Source organism: Nesoenas mayeri (assembly GCF_963082525.1).
Source record: "Nesoenas mayeri genome assembly, chromosome: 4".
NCBI lineage: Eukaryota > Metazoa > Chordata > Aves > Columbiformes > Columbidae > Nesoenas > Nesoenas mayeri.
Window position 1 is genome coordinate 58,528,440 of NC_137540.1, and position 13,861 is coordinate 58,542,300.

Sequence of the window (13,861 nt, forward strand, 5' to 3'; positions counted from 1 at the left end):
GATGTGTATAGTTTTCACTAAAGCCCTTGAAAAAATCATTAAATAGAGGAACACAAAGCTATACAAGCTATAAAATTGAGGTTACACAGCAGCTAATTGAAATTCCCCGTGTGTAATCCAACTTCAGATCACGATTCATAGAATGTAGTGCAGCAATACCCCCATGTCCCTCCTTCATTAATGGACGTGAGTCATTGTTAATAAATAAATATGCCTCAGGTTCTTTGGGCCACATCCGTTGCTTACATGTGTGGATACTGAACTTAGGTCAATTTTCTGTAACCAAGTTGGTTTTCAGAGAAGAATGTGAAAGTGAATGTGTTTACTGTCTCAATGCTGGCTGAAAGTCAAGAAGTTTCTTTTTTGAAGTTTGTCTTGCAATCTTTGGGCACTTTAGCTCGAGCTTTACTTTAAAAAAAAAAGAAAGAAAAATACTCTACTTTTCTGGCAAAACTCCTTCTTACCCCCCAATGCTTTATTCATCATCTTTTTGCATTTTTGTTCCTCTGTTGAATTCTTTTGTATCTTTTTGGATATGTGGCTACTTTTGACTGTGTATGAATATCTATGGGATGTTTTCATACCACTAGTTCTCTGTATGACTTAGCTCTTCCTCCAACACAAAATTCCTTCACTGTTACAGGAAAGTGCATTCTTCTAAGAGCTTTTGCATTTTGAAATAGCTATCAGGGGTTTTTTGCCTTTTTTTTACCTTTTTAATTAATTTTGCCTTACACTGGGGGGATTTCCCCACTTTGCTGTTAGGTTTGGTTTGGGGTTTGGGTTTTTTTGTTACTTGCTACGGTAAAGGCAGAATTCTGATGCGTACTTGACAGGGGGATCAAAGTTTGAGAAGATCCATGTTTCAAAATCACTAATGGCATGCATATTGCTGCAGTATATGCCCCAACACATTACAGATACAAAAACATCATTAATACCTTCAGGATCAGGATATTTACAGCCAGTGCTTTCAGAAGTAGTTAGGGACTGGGGCAGTCCAGTTAGACTCCATGGGAACGCTGTGACTTTCATTGTTTTTTAGTAGGTACCAGAACTTTCTCAGGGCTGGATTTATTCCCAGTATCTCCTGACCTTGGTGCTCTTTGGAAAGGCTTTGTTTTGGATGGATGATCAGATATAGGATGTTGCCTTAAGGTGAAATGTTCAAGCAGATTGAGAGGAGAGAAGTGGTTCTTCCATAAATGTCCCTTCTCAGGGAGATAAATAGCGCAGGAGCTCGCTGCCTCCCCAGCCATGACTGATGGGTCGGCCCTTGTTCTAGAGGCCACACGAAGACCACGCTCAGCTGATCGTGCACATTTCCTGCTGTTTCCCCTCTGGATTTAAGGTAGTGTCAGTCACTGAAAACATGAGCATCCCGGATAGTGGAGGACTTCCTGAAGGGTCTGCAGGTGTTGCTTTCTGTATTGCTAAAATATTTAAAGACTAGGCATCTGCAGCAGAGTCCTCAGCTGAAGAGTTTCTTGCACTATTTTGTCTGCAAAAGAGCTGGAAAATTGCCCTTTTCTATTTGGCTTAAAACAGAAATGCTCAGAAGTGGTTTTGGAATTTTCAGATTAAAATCTCTCCTGTTTCCCAGCAACGTATGCTTGTTTGCTCCCTCCATTCGTAGTTACTATTTTTTTAAGGCAGCATTGTAGGATATTACATGTGTGAGTTTGTAGTGTAAAACTACATATGTGATATGAGCAGGTTTATCACCAAGGCAGAGTAATAGAGAGTAAAGATAAAGTGCGCAACACTCGCTGGTAAAAGCATGCAAATGATCCGTTACTCTTTATAAAACTTTTGGTATGATCTGCTTATTAATATTCTGAATTGAATTCTAATTTCTAATACAATTTACTGCATACAGCACCTGTTCTTTTTCAAAATCTGTCCTTTACTCAGTCCTGTGGATAAAAACATATGCCTTTTCTGTGTTTGACTGGCATATTCCAGCCAGAGTACAGAGTATGTTTTTCTGTGCTGCAGAAGGATCATTTGAGATGCTTTTCCTGTTTTGTACTTTTCAATAACATTGCAAAAAAAAAAAAAAAGTAGGATATGCTTGAATATCATTAGTGCACGATGAGTGTAATTGGTGAATGAATAGTTCTAACACTTTGTTTCAGGTGGAAAGGATACGATAACATTCAACGACCCAGCCTTGCCAGTGATACAGCGGTCCAGGTCACCATTGTTGGCGTTTACTGATAAGCCACAGAAAACTGAAGTGCAAGGTGAGCACCTGGAATGTAAGGACCATGATGAGAGCTGAGCACTCATTTCTTTCTAAATAAAAAGTAATAAATTGTCATGCTGGGATAGCAGAAGGCAAAGTTTCAGTGGTCGCAGAGACTGAATAAATCATCCACAAGTGAAATGGATAGGTGGTCCCAGTACAAATAGCGAAGAAACGACTGAAAAACGACTGTTGAATAGATTGCTCAGGGCTAGGGATCAAGTCTTACACCTCAAAGAATTTTCCTGGCAGATAACTCGATACTGTGAGAAGCTATTCATGCCACCTCTGTTACAGTTAACAGCCTCCTGCTCCTTTTCCCTCGGTTAAAATGCGCAGTAGGAAAGCAGCCTGTGGAACTGGCTTAGCACTTCCCTGCATTATAGTTGATATCTAGATGAAAGGCTTCCTGATTGCGCCCCGCAAATTGAAATACCCTACTCATTTTCCCAGAGAAATTGGCTGCTTTTTTTGTAGTCTTGCATGTGTTTTGTTAAAAATCCTTCCCCAATAGCAAGCTTTAACATCTCTCCAAAGTCAAGCTTGACTTTATTTGACAGTATCAGAAGATAGTGTTTTGCTGATAACCTTGATTTATTTTTTTCCCTTAGTTTTTTATAGTGACTGGGAGATGGATTATTATGCTTGCCTATCGGCATTTGGATAAGCTCTTTAATGGGCATAACATTTTGGTATGCCCAGATTTTACTCAGCTAACCATGAAGCATCATAAACTATTTATTTGTTAGTTCTGAAACTAAATAGATTGTGGTTTAATTTTGACTTTATCATCCATGTCATCATCTGATAAAACTTGACAGCCGGTCTGTTTTTTATAATCTTGATCAGATGATGCTTTTGCCAAAAATAAGAAGTGAAACTATAGTGGATAGTTCTCCAGTGAGTAACTCATAAATATTCATTTTTTGCCTGCTTAATCATTGACTTTTAATTAAATCTGCAGTCACTGAAAGTATTTACTTGGTGGCATTATGTTCTTTACGTATTTGTCCTAGGTGAGGCTGGTATTACAGCTTTGATTAAAGCTGCCCGTCAAATCTCACCAGACCCTGTTTCTGTTGCTTTGTAACGCTGCCAAACTTTTGCTCTGGGCTGCAGCTTTCCATGCTGGGTTTTCTACTTCAGCTGATTTTCATAATGACAACCAGATCACTTTTTCATGTTAAATTCTGATGATCACATTTGTTTTGGTGTTCTTTTAATTTGTCTGTTTTTTGTTGTGGTGTCAGTGGTTTTGCTTATTGTTTTGGTGCAAGCATTTAGTATATCTATAATGGAAAGGAATTAGAAATCTGGAGAAAAAGTTTCCACCCTAAGAAAACAGGCTGGAATTTCCACCCCATTCTAAACCATTCATTTTCACATCTCATACGCTAAAAACAACAGAAAACAATCCAATTATTCTGTTGAGCTTGCTTTGTGCCACCAATGCTGTTAAAACTGCCTGTACCATTCCTTCAAAATAATGTAAACCTGGAAGGAAAAAAAACCCTGGAGCAGAGAGGAAAGAAAGGCTGAGATCAGGACTCTTGAGTGATGGGGAGTGACAGAGTCCAAGGAAGGCTGAGTGAGGGGGGACTTGGGTCTGGCTGAGCAGAACTCAGAGCACAGGAGCAAGGAGTTAAAATGCTGACAGTGAAAGCAAGGTGTGATAAAAAAAGGTGGAAGGGTGGATGAGAAATGGGTGGAGTTGAGTGCAGGGGCTGAATAAACAAAGGGTTGTAGGGCAGGAACAAAGAGCTGGGCAGGGGAAGAGGAAAATAAAACAGCCTTGGAGACCAGAAGGCAGACAAGGATTAGGACTGTGGTGGTCACAGAAGGAATCTGCTCCCAGTAGGTCGTTGCCCTCCTTCCCCCTCCTCGTCCTGTCACTGTAAGAGAGACAACATCAGTCACAGAAGTCCTGTCATTAAACTGGAGTAGGTAAACCTGATAACCTGCAGCGAGAACTCGGACAAAACTCACCTCTGTGATAGTTTAAAGAAATGAGGCCAACCTTTCACTGGGCCGGATGAGCACTTAAATACTGCCCGCTGTGCTGGAGACGCCATAGCATCTAGCAGCGGTTGGAGCAACAGTGACTTCTTCCATCGCTCCAGATCCTTTTTCTGGAGAATGTTTGGGGCTGGCAGCCTCCCTTGGAAGCCTGGGAAGGAGGCAGCGTGTTTTCAGCTCGGGAGCACATCTCTTGGAGTCACACAGCTCCTCTGCACTCAGCGGCTGTATGAGAGCGATAACTGAGTCACCTTTGTGCCACTCTGCATAGAGAATGACTCTGTGGTTGAGGTGTAGGAGCTTGGTGCACAGTGCATTTTTTCATCTATGCAATGTGGCTTCAAAATCTGGGGGAGGTGAGCAGCTGGGAAGAACGCAGGAATGTGTTCATCTGCCTTTGTTTACCAAGCGAGTATGTCCTTGCTTTAGAGGTATTCCAGAAATATAAACAAAACCACTTTTATTTTCCTGTTAGTTAAATGATCAGTTGAGTGAAAACAGCTGATAAGCAGAAGGGCAATGAAATTCTTAAATATCTTTGAAAACAAGGCTTGATGTCACGCCAGCTATGGCCATTTAAGTAGTACCATTGATATTTGGTGCCTTTTTGGCGCAGGAAACATTTTTGGCTTTTGCACTAAGATACATTCTTTATCAAAGCTTTCTATAATACATCAAATGTTGCTCTAGCTAGGCCTACAGATAATCAGATGGCTTTTCCAAGCTTTTTTTTAATCTAATCTCTCTGCTTACCCTGATCTCATCAAGGCCTGTTCCAGTCCATACTTGCTATCACTGTTTCAGTTCGGCTGGATGGTGGAAGTCTGTAGGCTGTACTGAGCAGTTCCTGTGTGAAAATGCATAATGACATAGTGCAGTCATTTGAATGAAAGACTCTTGTGCCACCAAATCTCCCTTTATACAGCGCAAGGGATGGATGGTGTCGTGGGATAGGTTGTGCTTGAGTATCAGGGCTGCTAATGAACAGCTATTCAGGTTTTTTTCCTCTCCATTGTTGAGTGCATTGTTCCTGCTGTATTGCCTGTGTGCTATTTCAAGCATTCCCTGAAGACAAAAGTGCTGTTTTTCTACAAACCTATCTCTGCTGTCCTAGTGCTTTGAAACAATTTATCTTCAGAAAATTGCAGCAAGGTGATGGGATGGTGTTATCCCACTGGAGAGGGAGGAAACTGAGGCATGCAAAGAATAGGGTAGAGTCCCTGCTAATTTCAAGTGCCAATTTGAGGTACATAAGTTTGGGCTCTTTTTGGAGCAGTTCCTGCGTGTGTGTGTGTGTGTGTGTGTGTTCAGACATACAACGTGAGCAGAGCAGTGCTGTGATTCAGTCTCCCAGGCTTCCAGCTGAGCACTCGGATAATGAGGATTAGATCCAGTGTGTGATCACTTTTTGAAAGTTAATTTATCCCTGGCTTTTCCACAGACTTAAATTCCAGCTCTTCAGAGTAGCATTCCTAGCTTCCTTAGTGGCAGTAAGATTCTCTCCCTCATGCCAACCCTTGTCCCACTGACTCAACAGCTCCCAAATTATAAATGAGGCAGATCCAATGGAGACGAAGGCTCCTCAGTTGTGTAGCTGCGATCCCTCCCTGCAGCCAGGCTGTCCTGTGCTGTGCATGAGGCAGGAATCCTGCGGGAGAAATGGGGTAAATGCTCAGATACCACAAGGTAATGCATGTGCATGACAAGTGTCATTTTAAGCTGTCAATACCGCCATACTTCTGGCATTTCCTAATTTTTCTTACTTGGCTTTGCAAGCTTATTTTCAATGAGGCTTTTTGTCTTTAACTGAGATGAGGACAAATCCTCCTTTTTGCACAAAGCTGTTTGTTTACACATTGGTGTTTTCTCTATTCTGACATTTTGTTCAGTGTTTGCCTTTTGGTATAATGGTATATTTAAAATTCTTCCACTGCGGCTTTGTTTTATGATGTTTCCTGAATTAGAATAATCTTTTATGCTAGGAGAAATGTTGCAGGACCAATAACAAAACTTCATTATTGGATGAAAGCCCGTGAAAAGCTCCAAATGGAGCTTGGGTTAACCCCTGAAAGTGGTAATGATGTGAGGATTAATGTTAAGCTGTGCCAAAAATTTCTGTAGCTGAGTGCCTTGCTTAGAGTTGATACTCCTTTGAGAAAGCTTGCCTGACCCTGCTTTTCTGCAGTGCAGTATTGACTATGAATCTTTTAGAATTGTCAAGTGTTAGGGAAAAACAGGCTCCAAAAACAGGGCCAGATCCAACAAGAAACTCTGTGTAGATTGCTTGTCATCTAAGAAGTGGGCCTGGGATGGGCATAGGGAATCACTTTTAGAAGTTTGTTACCGAGGTAAAGATCTCTGTGGCCTGGCCCGGTGGTGATGGTCTTCAAATTAGATATATAACCACTATCTGTGACTGATCAGCACGTCTCGCTGTTCCATTTCTCTTCCAGCAGAACAGAAGCGAGAACGTGATGAAACTTGTACTGTTGCAAGTGAGTCCTTGGCTCCAGAGGGAACAAACTTAAATAACAGAAACCAAAATAAGCATTTTTATCCTTCATTACCTCAGCTACCTTCTGAGGAAGAAGAAATAAGCAAGCTCGGAAGTCAGATAATTAAACTGACAGAGCAGGCAGTTGCAGGACTGGAAGGGAAAAGAGCAGGTGCTCCCGCAGGGGAGCAGAGCGCGATGGCTGGAGCGGAGCTTAATGGTTCGTCTGAGGGAGAGTTCCTGCTTTCCAGCCCTGACCCGTCTGACCCCACAGATCCCTCAAACTCAGAGAACGAACAGACGCCTGAAACTGAGGCCCTGAAAGACAATGACGCAACCTCAGAGAGCGATTGTGAAATTCCAGATGAAAGAGGACATGGAAACAGCAGCACTGTGGATGTGGTGCGTGCCGGGGAGCCTGGAAGGCACGGGAGGCTCAGTGTTACAGCAACACACACAAGTAACAGCTCTGAGAATCTTCCTCAATCTGAAAACAAGAAACCATCTGATCCTGCGGAAAACTGTGAATATTTGGATAACAGTTTAGCTTGAGGTATGAAATCCAGGCCTTCGAGCCTCTCACTGTACTCCTTTTGCAGTGTTTGTGCTGCTGTGAATATGATGGGTGAAACTGTGCCGTATTGTTCATTTTTGCATCTAACTGCTAATTTTTGTCTAATAAAGGTGGTTTTCTGTTAGTTTTGGCTACAGTGTACCAAAGATGTAGATTACCTAAAAGAAAGAATTAGTGATGAGGTTTAATTGTGTTGGTTTTTTATAATGATTTGAAGTTTCTACGTAGATTGATGCAATTTACATTGGTATAGCAGAGAGACCAATGGTAATGATTTACCATGTTATCACTAGGCTTCTGTGATGTGTATGGTCCTAGTGCTGGACTGTATTTTAATGGTTAGAAGTGTCTTCCAAGGATGAAAAATTTGAAGTGATAAATGGAGAAGCATGTTAAGGCTACAAGCTTTTGCTCGTTTCTCAGATTGCATTCTTTTTCTCTTTACTTATAGTGACTGTAAGTACATCCTTAGAATAAAATCACTATTCCTTGTAGGAAGTTTCTAAAAACCATCCCTGCATGTATATAGTTCTCTCATTACAAACCTTTATATCTTCTCAACTGAATGAATTTTTCCTTTCCAGCTCATCTCATGAAAACACAGGAGTTATTTCACTAGATACCGAGAACCCAATTTAATGTATCTCTGAGGGAAACGTCATCAGAGAAGCCAGAAGTCTTTCTGTGAGAAGCAGCAATGCTGTTCCAAAGTAAGGAGAACAGCAAGAGGAGAACCAGCGATGCCCCATCCACCTGCTTGGCTCTGTTACTGGAATTGCATTCACAGAATCACCTCAACCTACAGGAGCTGGAACAGCCCTCGGGCTGAGGAACGGGTGGTACATCTCAGCCTACTCCATCTGTGCCCTCCTTTTTAAAGGAATCTGTGTCTTTTCGTTTTGTCATGGTTTGGAATTAAGGATAGATAATTCCTCCTTTCCTCCTCATTTCACCAGACTGTTGTGTAATAGGTTTATTTGCATTGCTGCCACTTTCTTAAACCTCTTCCTTTGTTAATATTTAGTCATAGGACAACGTTCCTATAATAACTGGGGAAAAGGGAGGCTGCTGTGTCATTCCCTGTTCGCTCCTGCTGCTGGAGCTGTGCCAGTCTGCTCCTAGGAAGGCAGCAACAAGGGGATACTTAGCGCTGAAGTTAGCAGCTGTTGGAGAAGGGGAGGCACGTCCTTCCTCTCCTGTTTGTAGCATAAGGAATAGTCTCTGCAGCTGTGGAGCTTCTATGGGCCAGCAGCCGGCAAGGCAATTTTTCTGCTGGCTTGAGACCTAATTGTCTGTAAATGTTCATTTCTCACTCCTAGAACTTGAAACCAATCAGAGAGAATTAAACCAAATTTAATAAAATACTACTAATAAAAAGGAAAATCCCTCCCAGATTGAATCCTTCTTTGACAAATAACTGCCAGCTGCAAATTTTTACAGCCCACTTGTCAGCTACGGAATAAACAGAGTTTATATTAGCCGTACTGACAAACTCTTCTGTATGTGGAAGATGAGCTAGCAGGTGCTGCCATAATCAAGGTGTTAGAGTCCATGAACGGTTTGTATTCAGTAGAAGAAAGGCTGTATGTAAATGATTACATATAAATATAAGGAATGATATTGGGAAGGTGAAAAATGTGGCTTGTCTCTCTTCTCATGTGTTTTCCTGAGCAGGTGCATCCACGTAACCCTTTCAGTGTCTGTCTGCAGGCTGCAAAGCCACACTCACAGTGCTCCTCAAATATGTTTCCTTCCTCTTTAAAGGTAATTTGACATTGCAGCATTTCACTGATATTAAGCAGCAGCCCTTAGGAACAAAATCCATCCCTATATTTAAGCATATTAGGGATATGGAGTAAAAAGTTTTTCTTTCATTATCCTCATCACCATTTAAGTTCCTCACCACCTGAAAAAACGAAAAGAGTTTAAATGTTTGAAAGATTGTTATGCTGTTCCCATTAATGGTAACTGACTGCACTATTGACTCATTTATACAACAGTACTGACAAGTCAGAAGAGAAATAGCTGCAGAAACTGAAATCTCCAGGAGAATGTGGCAGGGCTTTTTCCTTTAGTGCTTGAATGTCACATGAAGTAGCATTTTATTCAAGATGTATTCTTTTCAATCTTTCACAGACTACTCTTGCGCAGAGCTAAATATCAATGCAGTCAGAACGGAGGCAAGTGACTAAGAAGGTCAAGGTTTCACGTAGCTGATCTCTGAAACATTCAGGATGTTGCGTTGCATGCCTGATGCACAGTTGTGTGAGTTGGCGTTTTGCTCCTGGCCCTTCAGCAACCAGTTAATGCCATTAACTAATTAAGAGCTTGGTGCAAAAATTTGAGCAGGTAGGAGCAATGCTGGGCCAGCAGCTTTTTAGGGCTGCATTTTGCTCATTCTGTTTATGTTTTCTCTGTGAGAACATAGTGATGTACAACCCAACAACTAGGACATCTTGGTAATTATCCATTTTCCCTCTTACAGGCCATTTTTATATCTTTGCAACCATTAAATTGCAGTGAAATATCTGGATCTCTGGAAACCTAATTTTCAGTGCTGTGTCACTGCTGCAACGCTGTCCCCTCTCCTTTCTGCCCTAGTGAATGTGTATTCTAGCTCTGGTTTTAGCCTTCTTTTGAGAACACAAAACTCCAAAGCTGGGAAACTTGTAAGACATTTGCTGCACTATGTGTGTCAAGATCTTCCTTGTATATTGCTTTAATTTATGTTGGTTTGCTATTAGAACAATGATTACTTTTTTTTCCCCAGAAAATTAATTAGTGTTTTGTTGTGGAATCAACACTACTTGAGATTTTTTTAGGGGAGTTGGCTTTGTTTGGGGTTTTTGTTTTGTTGGGTTATTTTTAGACTTGTGTTCACTTTTTCTGGAACCTCAGAAATGCAGACATTGCATCCAGCCATAGAAGCCATTTTGGGCTCCGGGAAGCAAACTGGGAAGGGAATATTGTGGCATGGATATAGAGAAGATGCATTTCACAAACTGGTTCTAAAGAAGTTTTCTCACCTAAAAGTGAATTCGTGCATTATCCGTGTGAAAATATGATGTTGTAGTTATTTAAGCAAAGAGTGTTGACTGAATTTGTAAAATAAGTGCGTGAAAATGACAGATGAAGACGCATCTTTTAGAATGCTGCTGCTTTTCTAAGTGAGACTATTTTAAGTATATGGGAATTTGTATAATAAAGAAATGGAAGTTCTTTAATCATTATGAGCTCAGGAATGTATTTCAAAATCCTAACTGAGATGAAGTTGAAAGTCTGCTACATCTCTAAAATATAGGATTTTGTTTACCAGCTTCTGTTTTGTAGTTTTACTTTCTAAATTATGCAGTTTAATTTATTTGCAAACCTCTCTTTTATGCTGCTTGGATTAACTGCACAACATGGCTCAACTATATTAATACATTTTGTCATCTTTAATAAAAACATTTCCTGATACGTTTGTTCTACCTGCTCATTTCCTTTCCTCAGTACCAGATGAATGATATTCATGTGTTTTAGTATTTTCAGTGAGTTGTGTTAAATTAAAAACATAAAGCTTTATTGAGTGAGAGTTTTAAGTTTGAAAATTATCTGATTTAAATCTTTTCACGGTCACTTCTCCAAGTCTAAATTGATTGATTTACTTCCTACGTTTCTGTATAAAGAAACACAGCCGCTAATTTTTTGCTTTGAAAATAGTATTTATCTCTGATCTGAACTGTCATTGTCTAAGCAGCATTAAAACTTTTGTGTACGAACTAGTTACTAACAGGCACAAACTAGAGGCTTTAGGGAATTTTTGTCTGTTTTCAGACGTGAACAGTGTGACTTCGCTATGGCTATGTGGACAATTAAAAATAGTTAAGAAGCTCAGACATGTTTCAGGAAACAAGCAAACTTAAAATACAAGTAGAACAATGAAATTGCCCTAAAGTTTAAAACAGAAATCTCTGTACTTTCCTTTACTTTTAGGGGAAGTCCATTATCCAGGTCTTGCAGCACAACACCCAACACTGTTGAAAGCATAGAGGTCGTTTTACGTGTCAGATTTGGAGCTAAATACAGGGTAGCATCTAATGAAAGGCAATTTTTTTACTTATTCATATTAACTTTTTTTCCTTTGGTATCTAACTTATGATCCCTTTGCCATACACACTCTCTTCACAGACTGCCAACCATATCCGTTACCTCTCTCACTTACATGCATTCAACTCCCAAACTGCATAAAGAGGAATCTTATCTTCAAGAAAATACATCACAGTGTTGAGTTGATGCTGGTTTTATTGATGGGCTTACAGAAAGGAGGCTCTACAAAGCAATAATGCATTTCTTAGAGGAACAAGTGGATGGAAATGGGAATGCTTTAGCTGTGTGTCTTAGTGGCCAGTGGCACAGCCTGAGGTCTTTCGTGCTGCCCAGGCTGTAGCCGTCTTGTTGGTCTTCACTTAAACCTGGTTCTATGTTTGTTTGTTGAGCCCTCTCTTCTTCTTGTCTGTAACTTCAGACAATTTCTCTTCCCACAAGTTCTTGTTGCAGATCCCGATCACGCAACAAGCCAGACGTTTCCCAGCATTTCCATTTTCCAAACTGGCCTTATTGTTGCCCTTGCCCATGTCGTCTTCCTGTTCGTGGATCACAACAGATCTGCCCATGATGGAATGTGGACCAAACATAGTGGCAAAGAGATTAGTTTTGTATTTTCTGATTTTGCCTTCTTTAGGAAAAAAGTTGCCGAAATCCCCTGGGTGCCGGGGGTGGTTCACTCTGAAGGGGTTGTAGTGTCCTCCCGTAGCATCGCAGCCGTTGCTGAGATCCCCAAGTTCGTGGATGTGGATAGCTCTACCAGACTGATTATTATCCAGCGGAAACCCATCCAAGTAGAAAATGGCTTCTAGTCTTCCATATGAGTAATACTGCCTGAATAAGACTTGTCCAGTCACTTGTGGCTTGTCAGCATCTATTTTGGAGCTGGGCTTCATTTCACAAGTGGCGTAAATCATCCTGTCGCTCTCATCACCAAGCGCTACCGGATAGAGCAAACTCTGCCAGAGGTCGTTCACTTTTGTCTGTATGTCTTGAAATGGCTCTTGGCCTGAATCACTTTCTTTGTCTGTCACGCCACCAGAGGCAGACAGGGCAAGCCCAGCGACCAGAGAAAGAAGCAGAAGCATCTTGGCAGCTCAGATCCTGAAAAGGTACAAGAAGCTACAAAGAATTAGGGGAGTTTTGCAGTGGCACGGCTGGAGAGAAAGGCACGCAGGCTGTGGCGGGGCTGAGCAGAACAGCTGGAGCAGGGTCCCCGTGGACTGCTGCTTGCTAAATCTGTCTGATGGGATGAACTCAAACTAAATCAGAATGCAAACGCATGTTTAAACACATAAAACTGAAACCCACGTCTAAAATACTAGTGATTTTGTATCTTGCACTAGATCTTGATCTTAAAAACTGTCTCTGTTTTCATGCAGGAAGCAAGTAAACCAGAGTGTTATTAAATACATTTTTGAGTTTGTATTTAGAGTTTTCTCCTACTGCAAATTCCAGCGAGACAGTTTGCCAGGAGGCTTTCTTTGATCCGCCTGCTTAACCACTAGTTAGGCATTACAAGCATAAAGTAAAAATCCAAGAAGCTGATTACCTTGCAGAGCTGCTGCAGAACCCCTCAGTAGTAGCTCTTTGCCTCTGCTCCCCTAAAACAAGATGTGATCAGCCAGAAAGCCGGAGCTGTTTGAGGTTGTTGCTTGTGGGAAGTGCGTGTTTGTGTAAAGCTAGGTAATGCTGGCTCAGGGGAGGCGGCACCGGGAGGACCCTGGGAGGGGATGGAGAGGGAAAAGTTTTAGGCATTTTCATTTTGGGCAGCGTGAACACTTTGTCCTTTCTTGGTCTGTTAGTCTGGTGCTCAGTCCTCACGGACATTCCAGTAAAAGGGGAAAAAAGTTAATAAGCTTTTAAATTAATCTTCCCTTTGATGACTTCATGTGTTTATCTAAAACACGCAACCTTCAACGTGCAGTGAGGGGAGAGGAAGGAGCTTTACTAAGGCACAGTTGGGCTAGCTCGCTCATTTACGTGCTGGTTGTCATGGAGCTGGTTTGCATTTTTGTTTCTTCATTAGTCAAAACTGGAAGTGGTGCTTGAGCAACATAAACTGTTTTACATGGATGTATCCCAAAGTTTTGGTGGTTTTAAAACCAGAAGGGCACAACTTAAACTGTCAGATGTTGAGATACATTTCAGCGATGCTGCTCGGTCAGATTTTAGGGCTGCTGTCTGCTACTGTACCTGCCAACTTATCTGCTCCACTGAAGTAGTTTTTATTCTTCTTTTGGAGACAGCAGTGTTTTCTTTCCAAAGAGAGGAGTAAGCAGTACTGAGGCAGTGCAACAGAGAAATTGTTTCCCAGAAGCTGGCTGGAGCACAGAGACTTCACACACGTTTCATCGTCCCGTGAACTGAGAAATGCTCTTCTCCTGGGGCATTGCCCTGCTCCTGGAGCTGAAATGTGGGGTCAGCCGTCACAAGAGCAATT

The 13,861-nt window shown here is 41.4% G+C and overlaps 2 protein-coding genes across 11 annotated transcripts in view; one reads left to right on the forward strand and one right to left on the reverse strand.

Annotated features, from left to right (window-relative positions):
• Positions 1 to 10,747, forward strand: part of CCDC149 (coiled-coil domain containing 149) — a 51,307-nt gene extending 40,560 nt beyond the window's left edge. For 4 of the 10 annotated variants that reach the window (XM_080343380.1, XM_080343376.1, XM_080343378.1 and 1 more), the window contains 3 exons: positions 2,139 to 2,246; positions 6,718 to 7,311; positions 7,917 to 10,747. In XM_080343380.1, the coding sequence (XP_080199506.1) occupies positions 2,139 to 2,246; positions 6,718 to 7,310 (701 nt within the window). In that variant the 3' untranslated portion in view covers position 7,311; positions 7,917 to 10,747. The remainder of the gene's footprint in view (positions 1 to 2,138; positions 2,247 to 6,717; positions 7,312 to 7,916) is intronic. The other 6 variants (XR_013922059.1, XR_013922060.1, XM_080343382.1 and 3 more) reach the window with 6 other exon arrangements.
• Positions 10,748 to 11,792: 1,045 nt separating this feature from the next.
• On the reverse strand, positions 11,793 to 12,506 carry SOD3 (superoxide dismutase 3; the record flags this gene model as incomplete). Its single annotated transcript, XM_080343607.1, has 1 exon — positions 11,793 to 12,506. One exon carries the CDS (start codon positions 12,504 to 12,506, stop codon positions 11,793 to 11,795), a length of 714 nt encoding a protein of 237 aa, XP_080199733.1.
• Positions 12,507 to 13,861: the final 1,355 nt, after the last annotated feature.